The sequence below is a fragment of the Camelina sativa genome, chromosome 17 (assembly GCF_030686135.1).
Source record: "Camelina sativa cultivar CO46 ecotype springtype chromosome 17, ASM3068613v1".
Lineage (NCBI taxonomy): Eukaryota > Viridiplantae > Streptophyta > Magnoliopsida > Brassicales > Brassicaceae > Camelina > Camelina sativa.
Window position 1 is genome coordinate 18,366,169 of NC_141896.1, and position 18,446 is coordinate 18,384,614.

The 18,446-nt window shown below is 33.9% G+C and overlaps 3 protein-coding genes across 5 annotated transcripts; all 3 read left to right on the forward strand.

Annotated features, from left to right (window-relative positions):
- Positions 1-720: 720 nt before the first annotated feature.
- Positions 721-4,577, forward strand: LOC104757142 (protein RDM16). 2 transcript variants are annotated; one of them, XM_087494599.1, is made up of 7 exons: positions 841-1,518; positions 1,679-1,747; positions 1,822-1,954; positions 2,054-2,428; positions 2,511-2,705; positions 2,805-2,959; positions 3,533-4,577. In XM_087494599.1, the coding sequence occupies exons 4-7, from the start codon at positions 2,237-2,239 to the stop codon at positions 4,404-4,406; spliced, it is 1,416 nt and encodes a 471-aa protein (XP_087350725.1). In that variant the 5' UTR covers positions 841-1,518; positions 1,679-1,747; positions 1,822-1,954; positions 2,054-2,236; the 3' UTR covers positions 4,407-4,577. The 2 variants fall into 2 exon arrangements, with proteins under 2 accessions (XP_087350724.1, XP_087350725.1); XM_087494598.1 differs by having other exon boundaries at positions 721-1,518; positions 1,679-1,954.
- On the forward strand, positions 4,410-6,157 carry LOC104757141 (protein CURLY FLAG LEAF 2-like). The gene is made up of 3 exons (XM_010479858.3): positions 4,410-4,549; positions 4,683-5,189; positions 5,600-6,157. The coding sequence occupies exons 2-3, from the start codon at positions 5,007-5,009 to the stop codon at positions 5,954-5,956; spliced, it is 540 nt and encodes a 179-aa protein (XP_010478160.1). The 5' UTR covers positions 4,410-4,549; positions 4,683-5,006; the 3' UTR covers positions 5,957-6,157.
- Positions 6,158-11,661: 5,504 nt separating this feature from the next.
- LOC104757144 (uncharacterized) lies at positions 11,662-16,723 on the forward strand. 2 transcript variants are annotated; one of them, XM_010479860.3, is made up of 4 exons: positions 11,662-12,682; positions 12,777-12,827; positions 12,944-13,016; positions 16,377-16,723. In XM_010479860.3, the coding sequence occupies exons 1-4, from the start codon at positions 11,916-11,918 to the stop codon at positions 16,542-16,544; spliced, it is 1,059 nt and encodes a 352-aa protein (XP_010478162.1). In that variant the 5' UTR covers positions 11,662-11,915; the 3' UTR covers positions 16,545-16,723. The 2 variants fall into 2 exon arrangements, with proteins under 2 accessions (XP_010478162.1, XP_087350479.1); XM_087494353.1 differs by lacking the exon at positions 16,377-16,723 and having other exon boundaries at positions 11,792-12,682; positions 12,944-13,028.
- The last annotated feature ends 1,723 nt before the right edge of the window (positions 16,724-18,446 follow it).

An 18,446-nucleotide genomic window follows, 5' to 3' on the forward strand; every position in this document is an offset into this window, starting at 1 on the left:
TTTTGCGGTTTTGGCGGGAAAATGAGATTTTGCAGTTTTGGCGGGAAAACAAGATTTTACGATTTTGGCGGGAAAATGAGATTTTGTAGTTTTGGAGGTAAAACAAGATTTTGCGAGTTTGGTGGGAAAACGTGATTTTGCGGTTTGACGGAAAAATATAATTTTGCTGTTTTGGCGGGAAAACGTAATTTTGCGGTTTTGGCAGAAAAACGAGTTTTCGTGTTTTGTGTTTTTGGTAGGAAAATGTGATTTTGTGGGTTTAGTGTAGGTGATTAGACTTGACAAAAAAAAAGTATAGGTGATTAGAAAGAAAAAAAAAACCCAATGGGTACCCATAACTGATAGGGTAAACCCGTGTAAGACTTTATAGTTTTAGGTACCTGCCCATTTTTAACCCATTTAATTTCTTAGAGAGAAAACAGATCCCAAAACCCAGTTTTAAGCATGGGTTTCGGGTACCCACTGGGTTTTTACCCACTTTTAACATCCCTAACTTATATAAATTAACACTCGATAATTAATATTTATTCGTTCTCTTTTTTTTTAACGGAAAAAAAAGTCAGCAATTGATAACTTTGGATTAATATCTCAAGAAATTAATAAAATATCATCGTTTTTCGTGAAAATAGAAATTGAGAAATATTTTGTAAAGTAAAAGTAAATTTGATAAATATCATCCAAACTATATAAAAAAACTAACATAGAAGGCCAATTAGAAGTAACTCGGAAATGGGCTTGGCCCATAATCGGAAGAGGGAAGGGAAGTTTGTTTGACGAGTAGTCGTCGCGTCGGTGACAGATTTTTGTATATACCGGTGAGATCTCTTCCGTCTTTTCACTGTCTTGATTTTTCTAGAGGTTACGAAAAATCTGATACAAGAAAAAATTGGTTTCGCTGGGTCTTTTTTGGTTCAATCTCGACTAGCTGGTTTATTCCGGTTGTGAATTTTCGTATATTAATAGGACCGACGAAGCAAAATTCCTAAGCTGAGTGAGTAAAAAAAAAAAAAAAACCCAAACCCTAAAATCGCCATGGATAAGGAGAGATATTCCAGGAGCCACCGTGACGATCGTGATCGTGATCGTGATTCAAGTCCCGAACATTCTCCGCAACGTGAAGGCGGACGCCGACGAGATCGCGATGGTGATTCGAAGCGGCGTGATTCAGACCACTACCGCTCATCGAGGCGCGAGGATAGGGAGGATGAGAGAGATAGGGGTAAGGAGAGAGGTCGGAGATCTGTAGAGCGAGGCGAGAGGGAAGGGAGTAGAGATAGGGAAAGGCATCATCATCATGAGAGGTCTCACGAAGGAACTAAAGAGAAGGAACCGAGGAGCAAGAGGAAAGATAGAGACGAGGAGAATGGGGCTAGGGATGGGAAGAAGAAATCTAGGTTTTCTGATGGGAATGGTGAGAGGAAGAGCAGGTTTGAGGATGTGGCTATGGAATCTGAGAACAAGAGTGCTCACGTCACTGAGGGTTCTGGGGCTATGAATCCTACTAGCGGCGTTTCGATTGTGAGTTCTCTATACCTTTTTTGGTTAATCTTCTTAGTTGCTACTGTCTGTTTCTGATGTTTGCTTACCTGTAGTGTTCAAAATTATCTCGAGTCGTCTTTGCTACTTTGAGCTTCAATAGGTTGTGTGAATGGTTTTTGAATTGCTTGTCTCTGTGCAGGGCGCCTCTTCAATTACTTCTGTTGCATCGGAAGCTTCTTTGGCCCCTAGTCAAACCCTGCTCACTAAGGTATCTTCGATATATACAACGGATGAAAATAAGGCTAGTATTGTCGGATCTCATGAGGTTCCTGGAAAATCTAGTACAGATGGAAGACCATTGTCAACAGCTGGGAAAAGTACTCCAAACTTGTCTTCTGATGCGTTAGCCAAAGCTAAGAAAGCTCTACAGTTCAAGCACAAAGGATTGGCGGATAAATTGAAGAAACTTCCTTTGGTAAGAATAAGATCTTCATATATTTAGAGTCTAGACATTTGCTTTCATTCTTCTCTTACAACTTTGTATTTGATAAATTGCCCTTTCTTCTCTGTGCAGTTGAACAAGGGTACTAAGTCAACTTCAGAAGGTACCCCAAATACCAGAGTACAATCATCGACTACCACTCCTGCTGTCTCTACAGGAACCTCTTTTGCATCAGCAGTGCCACATTCTGGCCTTGCTGGTCTTGGGAGTATTAACATTGAAGCTGTTAAGCGAGCTCAGGAGCTGGCAGCTAACATGGGATTTCTTCCGGATCGAAACTATGGTCCCGTTCTCAACCTATTTTCGGGACAAGCATCCTCAGATACGGCTGTTGCAGAGAGACCCGCCAAGCCCCCTGTTCTGCGTGTGGATGCACTAGGAAGGGAGATTGATGAACATGGAAATGTTATTAGTGTGACTAAACCAAGCAATCTTAGTACATTGAAGGTCAGCAATGTTAATCTTAATGACTTAAGTTTTCATGTTTTTCTTTTTATGATCGAGCTTCTAATGTACTTGGATTTTACAGGTTAACATTAACAAACAGAAGAAAGACGCCTTTCAGATTCTTAAACCTCAACTGGAAGAAGATCTAAAAGAAGACCCCCATTTTGACCCACGGATGGGTATTGATGTAAAAAAGATTGTGAGACCTAAACGTATGACTTTCCAGTTTGTTGAGGAAGGTAAATGGACAAGAGATGCTGAGAGTTTGAAGTTAAAGGTAATGCATTGTGTTTTGTATGAATGCCTTTTAACCATTTTCCTTCTTGGTGGTCTCTATAGATGTCTCACTATGTGTATTTTTAACTTTTCTTTGTAGAGTCAATTTGGTGAAGCAAAAGAAAGGGAGCTGAAGGTGAAGCAAGCCCATCTGGCAAAGGCAAAGGATGATATAAATCCAAATTTGATAGAGGTATCAGAACGTGTCCCGAGAAAAGAGAAGCCGAAGGAGTCAATTCCAGATGTTGAGTGGTGGTACGTAATTTTCTCACCTTGTCCTTTCTGTTAATGCTCTAAGTTGTTTTTTTTTTTTCTGAATTCGGATGTGACGTTTACTTGGTATAACCCTGATGGAAACAAGTCATCCTACACTTATCAAACTAAACTTGCATCTTTTGGGGGTATTTGATGAAAGTGATGAATCACCATAACTATATATAAGTTAGCTCTCATCCATGGATGATATTCACATAACTGTTTGGTCTTCTTGTTGCTCCTGTTGGTTTAGGGTTATTTGTTTCTTTTTTGAATTACTCTTTTTGTTGAGGTGGCATGTATACTATTAATAATGCAAATTCTTGTTTTCTTTGAGTGTTGGTATATGTCACATAATACTTGGGAAAGTCCAATGCTTTTGTGATCAGCAGCAGTATGATTACTTATAGAATATGGTAACATGAATCGACTGATGATTATGAACCACTTAGTACCTTCCAATGCAAGTCCAAATAGTTAATCTGGCTGCTTTGTGTTCTGCCGTGTTGGGTTTTTTTTCACTGTGTATGTTCATGATGTGTTTTCTTACTTCATAATTGTTTCATGTTTCAGGGATGCAAATGTCCTCGTCAATGGCGAATACAGTGACATAGCCGATGGCATTATTACCGAAAGCTATCTTAAGATAGAGAAACTTACTCATTACATTGAGCATCCTCGTCCCATAGAGCCACCTGCAGAGGCAGCGCATCCACCACCCCAACCTCTCAAACTGACAAAGAAGGAACAGAAGAAACTGCGGACACAGAGGCGTCTAGCAAAAGAAAAGGATAAACAGGAGATGATCCGACAAGGGTTGCTTGAACCACCAAAAGCAAAGGTGAAGATGAGCAACTTGATGAAGGTTCTTGGGTCTGAAGCGACCCAAGACCCAACCAAGCTTGAAAAAGAGATCCGCACAGCAGCTGCAGAGCGTGAGCAGGCTCATACGGACAGGAACGCAGCCCGGAAGCTAACTCCTGCAGAGAAACGTGAGAAGAAAGAGAGGAAGCTATTTGATGATCCAACAACGGTTGAGACACTTGTGTCGGTGTACAAGATCAAGAAGCTATCGCATCCTAAAACAAGATTTAAAGTGGAGATGAATGCAAGAGACAACAGACTAACAGGGTGTAGTGTGATGACGGAGGGAATGAGTGTTGTTGTGGTTGAGGGCAAAAGCAAAGCGATAAATAGATATGGGAAGCTGATGCTGAGGCGAATAAACTGGGAAGAGGCAGAGAAGAAGGAAGAGAAGGATGACGAGGAAGAAGAGGCGAATGGGGAAAACAAATGTTGGTTGGTTTGGCAAGGAAGCGTTGCGAAGCCGAGTTTTCATAGGTTTCATGTACAAGAATGCTTGACCGAATCATCTGCCAAGAAAATTTTCATAGATGCCGGTGTTGTTCACTACTGGGATCTCGCCGTCAATTACTCAGACGACTAAAATCCTCTTTCCTCATATCACCATCATCTTAAAATGCTTTTTAACTATTTGGACATGTTATTGCAGTTCTGTGAACATATTCTTCACCTTGTTCTGTTGTCTGGTGTTTTAGTTTTTGAACAAGAATGATATGTTTCTACGAGGTAATAACTATTAAAGTTGATGATGCAACATGAAGGATCTGATTCACAGCGCCCAAAGTACCACTGATAAAGAGAAAGTGAGCACTAACAGATATTAACATGATTATGTTTGTATTTGTCTCACGTCTCGCAGGCATGAGCCGCGCGTGTAGAGAGGTTGGTCATATGTTTGGAAAAAATAACACAGACGTGCGACAAAATGCGAGCCTCAGTGCTTCATCTGTTACCTGACAGCTACGCCTCCTCCAGCTTTCTCTTTACCCAACATATAACACGGCGCGTGACCTCTCATCAAAAGCCCCAAACTACCCTCAAACTCTCTCTCTCTCTCTCTTTTTCTTTTTTGTTTTTAAAGAATCATCCTTCGTCTCTGTTTTTTTTTCTATCTATCTTGAAAATTCTCTTTTGTTTCTTTTCTTCTCCTCTGTTTTTGGAAACATTTCGGTGACAGAGGAACATGGAGACGATAACAGAGTATCTGGAGAGATCGATGCAGAATTGTTCGCTGAGTAATCAGAGAAGAAGTATCGGAGATGGGTTTGGTATGACGGACGAACATATCCCCATCTCAGATAGATTCTTGGACCTCAATTCTCACTTCTCTGTTCCTTCTCATTTGGAACAGTGTCTTGATCTCAAGGTAAAAACTCTAAACCAACCTCTTTTTGTTTCCTTATAATTGATATATTCTTTCATTTACTACTGGTACTTTCTTTGGTTTTCTTGTGGAAAGAAGAATATACTTGGAAAGTATCAGGGCTCGACCTTGAGACTTTACAAGCTTTCCTTTGAATCTGTGTTGCTTTTGCAGTCAATCTATTTATCTGCTTGATGATTTTCTTTAATGGAAGCCTATGTTCTTTTCGTAGAGTGAGATTTGCATAAATGATAAATCTAGTCCAAGCTATTTTTGTCACATAACTTGGGGTGCATTATATTGCATTGCAAAGAAAGAAAGTACAAAAAAAGAAAAAAACTTTACTTCTGGTACATTAGGTTATTAGCTTTAGCATCAAAGGAGTTTTAAGTTTTATTACTTCTGTAATGAAGACAGGAGAGGTTTACTACAGAAACTGGAATGATGGAATGAGAGTGAAGGAAGAAGATTCTAGGAAATTGGCGAGCAGCAACAATGTAGATCAGTCCAGTGGAGAATCGTATGGAACTGTGTTTTCATCAGAAGAAGGTAGCTCGTATTATGAAAGCCAAGAGTCTTCATCGGAGTCGTCTCCTTCATCGAGAAAATATCGAAAAGACGATGAAGAAGAAGAAGAAGATGTTCTTGTGGTAGCTGGTTGCAAAGCTTGTTTCATGTATTACATGGTACCTAAACTCTCAAAGGATTGCCCCAAATGTGCAACTCAGCTTCTCCACTTTGATCAACCTGATCACTCTTCTTCTCATTGAACCTCTCTCTTATCATTCTCGTTTTCATTTTCATTTCTTCGTCTTCTCATTTTTTTTTTTTCATATAAACGGGTGGTCGTGTTGTGTGTGAGTGGACATTAATACGAGTTGTAACTTTTTAAAGGCAATGCCTCAAGGTAGTTAATTGGATAAAAAAAAAACATGTATTAGTGATAGCATAATGAAAACAAACATTTATAATTTGGCCTTCTTTTGGACAATGCGGAACAAGTGGATGGGTAAAACAAAATACATTTTGGTAACTTGGTCAGTGTAGAACAAGTGTGGTCGCTGGGGGTTGCGTGTGTTTATGGGTTTTACATATTACAGAATAACAAAACAGATTTGTATGTTTATATGGGATTCACTGACTTGTGATGAGAGTGATAGCTTATATGGGTTGGTAATGAAAGGAGAGAGTGGAGGGGATGTTTTGTTTAGGTAAGAGTTGTTGTTGCGTTTAAGTTGGTCAATGAAGGTAAACCCCTTATTAGGACTCCCGCGCTGCGTGGAAAGAAAAATTAAAAAGCATAATCATTGCAAGCATGTGATTTACCACAATTCCTGTTTCTTTTGTATCCCATTTTGATTTATAAATTATAAATATCTTTTGTTTTGAGTCTTTTGACCAAAATAAAAATGACTTTATACAACAAATTATAATCGAACCATAAATTCCCTCCCTAAAATTGTCAACTTTTGCAATCATCTATTGTATATACAATATTTTTTTTTAAATGGCAGTAATTCACAGCAACGACAGCTCACATTCGATGAACCGCGCGTAGTTACAAATATTAATGTAAACAATCGAAGAAGAATAAAAGTCACATTCTATGCTTAATACTGTCACATTAAATGCTTGCTAATAATAATAAAAAGTCAACTTGTAAACATGATCTCTATATTGCATTAGCTATGTATCTTGGGATTTTGATTTTATTGAATCTATCTCGATACAAGTTATTACTAATGGAAATCGTCAAATCGAGATATGTTGTGTGAATAACTTAGCCATATTGGAAAGCTAGTGTCTGAACTCTGAGCGATGAAGTTCTTTTCGTTTTGTTTCAAGATCTTAGCAAAGAATATGAGCCATTTTTGCCTTTTTATGAGATGAAACACCTCCTTGTGAACTTTCTCTAAACAATATACATGTTATGGAGCATTAGCCAATAAGGCAGAGGAAGCATTCAATAGGTTTAGTGGTTACATGGTTGTGAGGAATTTTCAACTCTTGATTGTGCATTTCCTCAACATGGTACACTCGCTAGATCTAACCAAAACAAGAGAACAAAGAAAAGAAAAGAATCAAGGTTCTAACCGACCTTGTCAAAACTATGTAGTTTTTGATTAAATGTTGAAATCAATTTGGTAACGGTTATCAAAGTGATTAAATTCCTCAAGCCCTAGCTCTGATGTAAATCTATGGTCAACAACGAATTCGAATAGGATGGTATAGTGATATATATGCTAGTGCATTTTCTCGCATCACATCACATGAACATCTTCAAGAAGCAACATCTTATTCGGGTTCAAAATTTCATGGTTGGTGATGGAGTCTTACCGATCTCACACGTTAGTTAATAACAGACACTAGCTTTCGCAGATAGCATTCAGATCATGTAATTTTTATCTTAAGTATGTTATGGTTTTCCAACTATTTATATCTTTTTAAAAATATATTTCTATATGTCCAAGCTATGTGATATTGATGTTCGGTGTGAGTTTTGTTTCGATTTTAACAAGGTGGGTGTCTTGATTTTTAGAGTGTTGACGTAGGAAAAAATATCTGAATCTTTAAAAGTTGGGAAGCTCGGAGATGTTATATATGCTCTCTACCCTCATGTTAACTAGTGATTATTTATCATGTCTGACATTAAGAGTTGTAACATCCATAGTTATGGATATCCTCCAACTTCTTAAAGAATATCAAGCCGACTAAGTAATAAACTCATGCATAACATTATAAAAGAAAACTATATATGGATTGGCTTTATATTTAGAATTGGTAAATTATCAATGAATTATATATAGACATGGATTGCAATATTATGGCTAATTCATTCGAATAATATCTGGTGTTTTATATATCCTAATAGTTTCAATTTTTTTTTTTTTTGATAACTGTTAATTATATTACCAAAAGGAACTTGAGGTTTACAAGAGTTTATAGTGGTAACTACAGCCCAAAATTATTAAAAAGCCGTGAGTTACAGAAGATACAACTTCATACAGAAAGTGTTGGTTTATGATAACCGAAACTAAATCCTCAGTAGAGGTTAGTTTCAATTTTCAATGTAGCAACATATATAATCGTCTTCCTCTTAAACATAAAAGAATCATGCCAAAGACTTAAATGGCATCAAAGTCGACATCTATGCATGTCAAAATTTGATTAATTTCCACTTCCATATATAAGATGGTGCATGATGATGATTTGAAATGCGTTAATAAAAAGGTCTTAGCTCCACTATCTAAATTGGGAATGTTATGTATTCTATGGTTGTAATTATGGTCTATTTGTTGTGAATCTTATTTTTTTTTGTTGGATTTAATATATATTAGGGTTCTTTCACTTTTGCATATATAATTAATTAGGACTTCTGATTTTTTACTAGTTGGTTCGCAAAATGTTTATAATTTGTATATATTGTCCCTGAACAAACTTGTGGTTTATCTTGTAGTCAGTCTTGTTCGGACTAGGCTGAACTTTGACATATATATATGAATCCGAGAAAACCCGGATCTGACCAAACCGACTTAAAAATATACTATACATGTTTGCGAATTTCAGGTCGGACTAAAGTGTCTTTACCAAATAAAAAGACCTATCGCATCTAAAATGAGTATTCCGATCGCATCTAAAATTGCATGCTCAAAAAGGTTCCTCACTACATAGTTATCTTTATTCTGTTTTACAACCTTTTTGAATTTTACTACAATAAATTAGCGATATTTGACGACGGAATAATCTATCAGTCTATGCCACAATTTCGTCAAATCTTTGCAACTATTTAGTAACAATTTTTCTTAGAATATTTCACTAAGATTAGTCAGCTGCAATCACATGTCACTCTTAGTCCACGTAAGTTTCATGGTTAGTTATTATCGTCGCAAAAAATCAAAAAAAAAAAAAAAAAAATTCGTCAGTATCTAATCATAGAATTATATTTCACTAAACATTTCTATAGTTTAGGGAAAATCTTGCTTTATTTCATCGGGAAGTTTGTTAAACGAGTAAAAATATTTATGGGCAAATATTAGGGATTAAACTATATGAGTTTTTTTTTTTAACTCAATAAACTTTGAGCTTTATAAAGACATTTCGTACATTATAAAAGTGAAAGTGGTTAAAAAAAACACATAAGCTCTTCCGGAAGGTAAGAATATGACAGCAGTCACAATTATATACTAATATACAAGTACAACGTATGTGAAAGAAAAAGCATGTAGGGAATAGACCAAAATGAATCATGTAAATCAAAATCGGAGTGCAAAGTATATATGTATTAATGTATTATTCAGTAATTTGTTCGAATTGATAGAAAACTCTAAACTTGTTACATGAATCAAAGTTAAAGATTGAGTTTCACCATCTACAAAACCCTACGTATGGTTTACTTTCAGCCACTATAGACATCTTAAATAGCAAAAACATATTTGGTTTTTGTAAATTTGTGGTTCAGTCCGGTTATATAGAGTATTTATGTATATATACGTGAAAACAATCGGGTGGGGGTCACATGCAGTTCAGAGAAAGAGCAGAACAGTCCCCACGTCGTCTGTAGTTTGGGTCCTCGGGCTGTGGGGATACCAAACATCATCATGCATGCCCAACTCTCTTTTTCATTATTTTTCTCTTTATTTTTGGGATTTTATTATACCCATTTTAGGGTTTTCTTTTGTATATTCATGTCTTCCTACAACCATCGATCGAATATATAAACCACATTTTTCCCTTTGAATAAAAAAAAAAAAAAAAAAGAATAGATGCTTTACCAATTTCTACTCTTACTTTATTTCTCCAACATCATTTCTTTATTATTAGCCTTTCATTCTCTCTTCACGCTCCCTTTTATGGTTTCCTTTTAGTTTGATTCAACTTCCCATCATGCATGTATACATATTATATTCTATGTGCAATTCCAAGTAATCTATCTTATTATTGACATTTTGACAGATATTGTCATCATATTCCTCTCCACTCTCTGCCCATTCCACTTGCCTCATTTCTAATCTAAAGGATATATTTTATTATATAAACAAGACACTCATGCAACCTTTCTCTGTATCTGCATATATGTAATTAAGTGCAACTCAAGTACTACTCCTACATATATATATATATATATATATATATATGTTTTACAATCTTACAAAAATAAACAAGATGCACGTACCTTTATTTTACACATTACTAGCATACAAACCATCAATCACTAGATACATATATTAATCTGAAACAAACTAGCTAGTAGCCTAGTACTAATGTTTTTTTTCCTTGTCAAGCTGAACTAGTACTACAATATAGCTAGTAGCCTAGTACTAATATCCATAGTTCTATTTCTATACATAGAAGAAATTTTAGTTATAGAGTAATTATAACTAGTATAACATCTATTAGCGCCTCGATATTCTCAAGTTTCTTTTGCTAGGGTTGATAGTTGCTACACATGATTAAGTTATGATGTTATTTCGTAAGACTTTAATGAAAAGATAAAGTTGTAAGACTGATGAAATATTTTAGGAAATGAGTGATTTTTATAGAAAACAAAAAGAAAATTGTAATGATCGTAGTTGAAGATTAAATTAGTTGACGATCATTACAAAAAAAGAATGGAACATATATATGATCGATCTTTTTACATGTATCCAATGGTTTTGATTAAAAGGTAAATTAACGTGAACTTCTGTGCGTTAAAAGTTAACCAATAACATGTGCTTTTCTTAACTTTTCAGTAAACTTTGCACAAAATATTCATGATTTGTACTGTAGTTTTTGTATCAATTAAATTATAACAGTATTTCTGAAAGAGTGTATAAGATATATAATCTCTATTTTATGACAAAAGAAATTATACGAACAATAATTAATATCATAAATATAGTAACATAATTATGTTCTAAAACATCCATATAGTGAATAACTAAATTTGACTTGAGAGCAAATATCCTTGAAAATTTCCACTTCTACCAATATAAAAGAGGGAAAAAAAACTTGAAAGAGATAAACAGCTAGAAAATATACCAACAGTCTCATTAAAAAGGCACCCAATTAGGGCTAAAAATAAACTTTTTAAGGATATTAATAATAAATTTCCCTTAAAACAAAATAATAACTTTGGCTGTCAATTATTTTTTGTCCTCGGAACATGGCCTTAAAAAAGCGATTAGCTGGATCGATCACACCCCATTTCATCCTTTTCCTTGCATAGGCATACCTTTCGTCCTTTTAAAGACAATAAAACCCAAATAAACTTTTACAGAAATAACTAATATTGTTTATTCATTTTGAGTAAGAAAAAGAAAAAGTGTAGTCCTAAATTATATAAACTTTTACATTACGTATATATGATCTCTACGTACATGAAAAAAAGAAATTCATAATTTCAGATATTTTTATTGAAAAAAAATCTGACAGACAGAGAGACCATCACACCCCTCTATCTTACATTCCCACAAGCTTCCAAACAAAGAGAATTAATGGAAAGTAAGATTTGCAAAGGAATCATTCTCTTCCTCGTCCTCTCTCACTCACAACCCTACGCATATAAAATAATTGAAAAAAAAAATATACATACATACTATATTTAAATAAATAAAAAGAAATAAATAAACAAAACCCTTATCTTCTTCATGAGAATCATTTCCTCTCCACAAAACCATGCCTTCTCAAAGCCCCTCTTCTCACTTTTCAATAATCGATCCCTTCATATATGGCTCATGCTGAGATCATATGACCAATATGGTTCCTCTTGAATCCTCACTGCTTTTTGGCGGTTTCACGGACGCGATGATGATGAGAGAAACAACTATAAACAATCAAGATTCTAGCGGGGAAGATACATGCTCCGTCTCCGATCCAACAGCAGCTTCTACTGATTATTATAACATGTTTTCTTCCTCTCGGGTGAAAGACGTCGGAGCCGCCGCAAAGAACGATACCGTTTGTTCTATTAATGTAGAAGGTAAAGATAAATCTTGGCTCCGCTTAGGTATAGGCCCTGAGGAGAACAACCATAACACGGGGTCGTATAAGCTTCAACGTTGTTGTAGCAAAAACGGAAGTGAAAGAGAGAAGTCGTTAGAACTCAGCTTGTTCTCCTCCTCCTTAGCCACGGGAGGAGCCATTAGTAGTAGCGTAGAGTACTCACAGCCCGCAAGCTGCGGCCCGCAACCACCGCAGCCGCCATATCGGTGTGATCAGTTATTAACGATGCGTGGACCATCGTTGGTTTACAATCAACAACTAATTCGGCCTCAGACGTTATTTAATCGAGGCTTTTCATTTCCATCTTCAAAGCCGTGGATACCTCAATATACGACGCCGTTTAAACCGTCATCATTGAGTGACCGTGACGTCACTAACAATAATAGTGCTGCAAGGAGTTGTTGTGTCGATGAAGGAGGAGGAGCTGGACCAAGCTCTGAGTTTAGGGTTCTTGATCCTCCAAGAAGACCACATTCTGGTCTTTGGTTTCTCCTTCAAGCTTCACAATTTCAGTAATTATTCTCTAATCCTTTCTGATCAGTTTGATTGTATTTATATATTAGTATGTGTGTACATATATTTTATGACATTGGATTTGTAACACAGGGAAAAGGAACCGTTCTTGCCTCAAGTAAGCAAAAGCTACTTGAGAATCAAGTAAGTATATTTTGGTATGCGTTATTAAACTTTATTTGTTTAAGGGAGTTACTAACGATTACTTTTGTTAATTATATTCTAATTGTCAAACTTTGTTTTTAATTTGCATGGATAAGGGATGGGAGAATCACAGTTAGATTGCTAATTAAGTACCTCATGAAGAAGCTTCAATTGGATAGCGAATCTGAGGTAAATATCTAAACCGATCAACTCTTTTATTTATATAAGTTTTGTATATTCCAAGTTTTGGGCTACAAAATGATAATGACATTGGAACAAAATCCCCAACTTATTAGGTCACAAGTCTGATGTCATGGTGTCGTAAATTTTCTAACTTATATAGTTTAGTTTAGGTCTTAGCTAAAGATATTCAAATTTTGTAGTAATAAAATTGAGTGAAAACCACTTTCTGAATCTTGATAGCAACATGACATCCTTAATTAGGTGCAAACCTAATTAACTACTCGTGAATAACCTAGGTTCGGATTTATGAACCCGATTCCTTCATCACTGAATTAATTGATTTTAGACGAATTACTTCTTCTTCTTTTTTTTTTCTTTTTTTTTGGGCTTATAATGATTTACCAAATGAAAAAAAAAAATATAAGCAACTCTCTCTAATCAGAATTTTGATCAACCAAAAAAGTCAGTCTCCATCGCATATGAAAATTAAACGTAACAAAAATCATAATGGTTAATTAGGTTACTGATTGATCGTTTCTCGAAGTACCCACCACCTTATCAATAATTATTATCATTATTGTTGTTATTATATATTCTCATAGGAAACTGGAAAACGAGAGGGGAACTATATAACTGGCTATTTCATTAGCTTCAGGCCATAATATAGTTATATATTAACAATAATTTATAATAATGTTAGTTCTAGAGAAACAAGTCTGAGTCATCAGGCATGCTTGCTTTGAGAATAGTAGAAACCAGAAAAGAATTAAAAGATATCTAATTAAATCCCAACTTAAAAAGCTTACATGCGTATGTGTGTGTAGATGCTCTCGTTAAGCGGAAATATAATTATCTAAGTATATTTCATGTTCCTGGACTCTAGATAGGCTCACAAATACATGTTCATGCCATATATGAACTCTTGTGCCCTACAAAAATCATTTGCATGTATATACAGACTATGTAAGTACACACACGGTGTATTCAATCGATTAACTAATAGATTAGCGCTTGCTAATTTTACTAAACGCATGCATGATTCCATTCTACATGAATAACATTTTCTACAATAATGGCTAATAACGGACAAATATTTTTATAACATTGGTTATGTATTTGACGTCTAAACATCCTTTTAGACGTACGGGTAAGTCATTTAGTTGTGTTACTTGTCGATGTCTTCTTCATGGTCGAGATTAGCAATCAATATCTACTAAGCAAACATAAATATCATAGTTTGATAAGTACATAATTTTAGTTTGAAACAAAAAAAGTGTTGGCATCAGTTGTTGATCAGTTCAATTTGTAAACAAAAATAATCTTACAAAAAAAATAAAACAGCAACTGTTTTAATTAGCTCGATAGGAAAGGTGACGAATTTAATTAACATATTCTTTTACAGAGTGAGAGAGAATTATGGACCAAAAAATCTAAATACTTTGGTAATAGAGAAACCCTCAAATTAAAACATGAGTTTTATCTCACAAATAATAAAAATTAAACTATGAAGAATTTGGATTTCATATAAAGTATATACATAAACATAACCATGGTTTTCCGTTTATCTTTTATATAAAAAAAAATCTCGTTTTTCGTTTTATGCATAAGTTCTCATGTTTTTGCTTATTTTCGTGAGTATGTCGTCACGAATATATTGATATTTGGTCCGACTAAATTAATGCATTGTTAGCACTTAGCATATAACGTTTTATATTGATACTTTAACTATATAGCACCATGATAGACAAATAGATAGGTGACATATTAAAAATTCAAATAATCATTTGGTGAAAAACGTGATTTGAAAGCATTGATGCATGCATGGCTAAGTTTGTCTTTTCCGTAGAGCCAAAAAATTGTCTTTCCCACTCAAAAGCATATAAAAGTTTCTCTAATTAATCTTTGGATAATCTCACACTTTTCCTAGTTAAATTAGTTGATGCTCCATTTAAAAGTCAATCCAAATAGGAAATTAAGCATTATAGTGTAAAAATGTATTATATTAAGTGATGCACTCTGATGCTGATTATGTGTTTTATACTTTTGCTTAGGAATTGGTTTTAATATATATACATACACCATTTCTCATTGATCATTTACACCGTTTAATTTATACGACAACTATTTAGGTTCTAAGACTACTTTGAGATTTCCCGTTAATAAAAAGGTAGAAACCAAGAATTCTTCCCATTAATTGAATGGATATAGTTCACACATCCAAATAAAATTTAAAGGCGAACATTATATAGCCTCCCTAGTCCCTAGAGAAGAGAGTATGTGCTATGAATCAAAAAAAAAAAAAGTGAAGTAATGATAACTATGTTATTGGCTCAAAATAGGACATGCCATATCCAAATTTTCGTAGAGTGGAACTTATGTAATGGTGTAAAAAAGGAAAATATAATTAACCTAACCTTGTCGTCATGCTTATGCTTGCTAAGGTCAGCTATTCTCTTATTTTCTCGTCAAATATAGTAGCATCTAAGATATTAGGGGGCTTGTGTAAAATGTCGCATCACAATCCCAAGTGGGGCACTTTCATGATTATTGAAATAACTTGATCATCTCCTCACCAACCAACTACGTTCCTACAATAGAACTCAAGTAATGTATTTCTCAATAAATAAATCAAAACACTAGCTTTGAATGCTTGACGGTTCAACAACAAAATGATACAAAACTTTGTCATCAGCATATAATTCAACTAGAATATACAAAATTGACGCATATAAGCAAAGCAAGTATATTGCCGGCGTGCATGGAAACATGATTTGAGGTGCGACCAATATTTATCTTATTAAAAAGGAATTCTAAGTAAAACAAGAAAATAATTAGCCTACAAATAGTTTAAGATGATCCTCTCTCAAGGTAACCAGATTTTGGTTCATCTTATTTTTCAGTGTCAACTTTTAAAATTGTTATTTCCACTTCATATCTTTGGCGTCAAGTCAGGAAAAGGGGGAATTTTAGGGTAAGGCATACTTTACATATACTTCTAACGAAGACTACAACCTCAGATTTTTTTTTCAATGTAAACGCCTAAACGGTATAAAACACGTAACTATAAGTGTAGACTATGTAAAGTTTTCAAACCCAACAGGCTATATATCTAACGTAACCGGTAATATTTTATTACATGCATGCATATGTTTCTTAAAATAAAAGTATAATAAATAAAATTCGAACTATAGTTTAAAAGATACAGTTTATAAAACAAAACATTAAAACAACTAGACCACTCTTACTTATAATCATATATATGCTAAAATCAATGTTAACTGTCCAAAACCAGACCAGTCTTTACTTTAACCTTTAGCATCAGAAGTGATTTTTTAATTCTAATTTTGGTTTGTCTGATGGAAACAGGTAGAAATAAGATGCAGAGGACAACAATTATCGCCGTTGTTGACGATGCAGCATGTAAGAGATACCATATGGACTTCCAAATCATCATCATCTCCCTCTTTCACTTTGCTTCGGGACTCATCAACTACTGATCATATCATGATTTTGCATTATGGTAGGACTGCTTAATTAAATGTTTATTTTGATAGTTTTTTTTTCCCCTTTTTTGCGCCAAGTCTAACATTTTTCGATCATCATATTTGTATACCTACGATCGAATTTTATTTATTTATCCCTCTCTTTTTGTTTGGGTTCTCGATCTAATTTGATATATTCTCCTTTTTTCAAATGTTATTATTACTTTATTTTATACTTTATGGCTCATATTATCCCATTGTAGGGAAATGGTGTCGTACGAGCCAACCAAGTGGTCTGACCACTGACCTATAAGCCCTAGACACGCCCTTACCCTTATTACTTTAGGCTCCTATATTTTGTTTGGTTTTTGTTATCATGATCACTTTGATTAGTGTGTTTTTCTATATACTTATAAACATCTCTATGTTTTAGCTAGAGGGCATAAGAAAGTGGTCTATTATTTGCTCTCTTTTTCTCCTTTTTCTTCTTCAATTAATGAAATAACACTTATAGTTAAATGGCTGCCATAGATTAAGAGAATAACTTTTTTTTTTGTGGATTATAAATTATAGATGATATGTTCTAAGAAGACTTGAACTGATGAGTCCCATGGTCATTGATGGACACACAAGCTGCTCCCTGACATAGCTTAGTGTTTGTGTTTGTGTTTGTAAGAAGTGTATAGTTCCGATTAACCGAACTGGTCCATTCTGAATGTTCATATTTTTTTTCTATATATCTTATCAAATTGAAACTGAATCCGAATCAAACAAACAAACCGAACCGAATCTAAATTTTATCTGAAGAAAACAAAAACATTAATGGGCTTTAAAACCAAGTCAACGTTTCTAATGGGCTTTAGAAAAAGCCTCTATATGATTTTTCCAAATTCGTTGTAAGAAAATATCTCTTTTAAATTTTGTAGTATTGGTTTATAATTTTTTTTGTTTACGTGGAAACTTTCAAAACAACTCCATAATGTCTAAAATGTACTTGCATTCACAGATAGTTACTGAGTTAAAAAAAAATTATTTTATTTTTGGGTGAGCATCTAAGTCATGAACATAGGCGAAAAGAGGAAAAAGCTTTTGTATCAAAAATATCAAATTATGTGAATATAATTAAAAAAACAAAACAAAAGCTGGCGTGTTGCTGAATAAAAAAGAGAGAAAGTAAACATGAATCTGCCCCTCACATAGATTAGTGTCTGTGTTTGTAAGAAGAGTATAGTTCCGATAAATGGAACCGGTCCATTTTGAATGTTCATATTTTTCTATATATATATACTAGATAAGGTCTGTGTTCATACGCAAGTAAAAAAAATAAATAAATTTATAATAATTCAATTATGAGTGACTATTTATACATTTTAATGATTTTTTAAAACCATGTTTGAGATTTACTATATCTATTTTTAATACAATTTAACAATTTGTACTATCATAATAAATCATATTTTAACTTTACATACTTTATCTTAAATAGATTTTAATTACAAAATTATATTAAACACAATCTATGCATCTTAGTCTATATCATAATAAAAATTAAAATATTTGAAAATAAACAAAAAAAGTAATTGTTAAAAAAAAGAAAAACCACTATTTTTTTTAGAAAACCAACATTTGCTAAGATATTTATCTATATATATTGTTGTCTTAAGTAATAATTTAGCTCATATCAAAAAAAATAAAAAATATATATGCATAATACGTTAACATATGCGTTGAGTTACATAAACATAAATATATATATATATATATGGATTAGACCAACATATATATATGTATATATATATATAGGATTAGCTTGGTCTCATAATAAAATTTTGAAAATATGAGTTCTTTTATGTGGATAAGCTTGGAGTACAATTTTTGTGTAGTTTTACTTTCTAATATGAAACATCATCATAAAAATAATACAACCTCATATTAAATGTTTTCTTTGTAAAAA

Coding starts and splice junctions, on each gene's coding strand:
- LOC104757142 (XM_087494598.1), top strand. CDS start 1,033: ATGGATAAGGAGAGATATTCCAGGAGCCACCGTGACGATCGTGATCGT. Junction 2,429..2,510: donor GCAATCTTAGTACATTGAAG/GTCAGCAATGTT, acceptor TGGATTTTACAG/GTTAACATTAACAAACAGAA. Junction 2,960..3,532: donor ATTCCAGATGTTGAGTGGTG/GTACGTAATTTT, acceptor TTCATGTTTCAG/GGATGCAAATGTCCTCGTCA.
- LOC104757141 (XM_010479858.3), top strand. CDS start 5,007: ATGGAGACGATAACAGAGTATCTGGAGAGATCGATGCAGAATTGTTCG. Junction 5,190..5,599: donor AACAGTGTCTTGATCTCAAG/GTAAAAACTCTA, acceptor TCTGTAATGAAG/ACAGGAGAGGTTTACTACAG.
- LOC104757144 (XM_010479860.3), top strand. CDS start 11,916: ATGACCAATATGGTTCCTCTTGAATCCTCACTGCTTTTTGGCGGTTTC. Junction 12,828..12,943: donor AAAAGCTACTTGAGAATCAA/GTAAGTATATTT, acceptor TGCATGGATAAG/GGATGGGAGAATCACAGTTA. Junction 13,017..16,376: donor AATTGGATAGCGAATCTGAG/GTAAATATCTAA, acceptor TGATGGAAACAG/GTAGAAATAAGATGCAGAGG.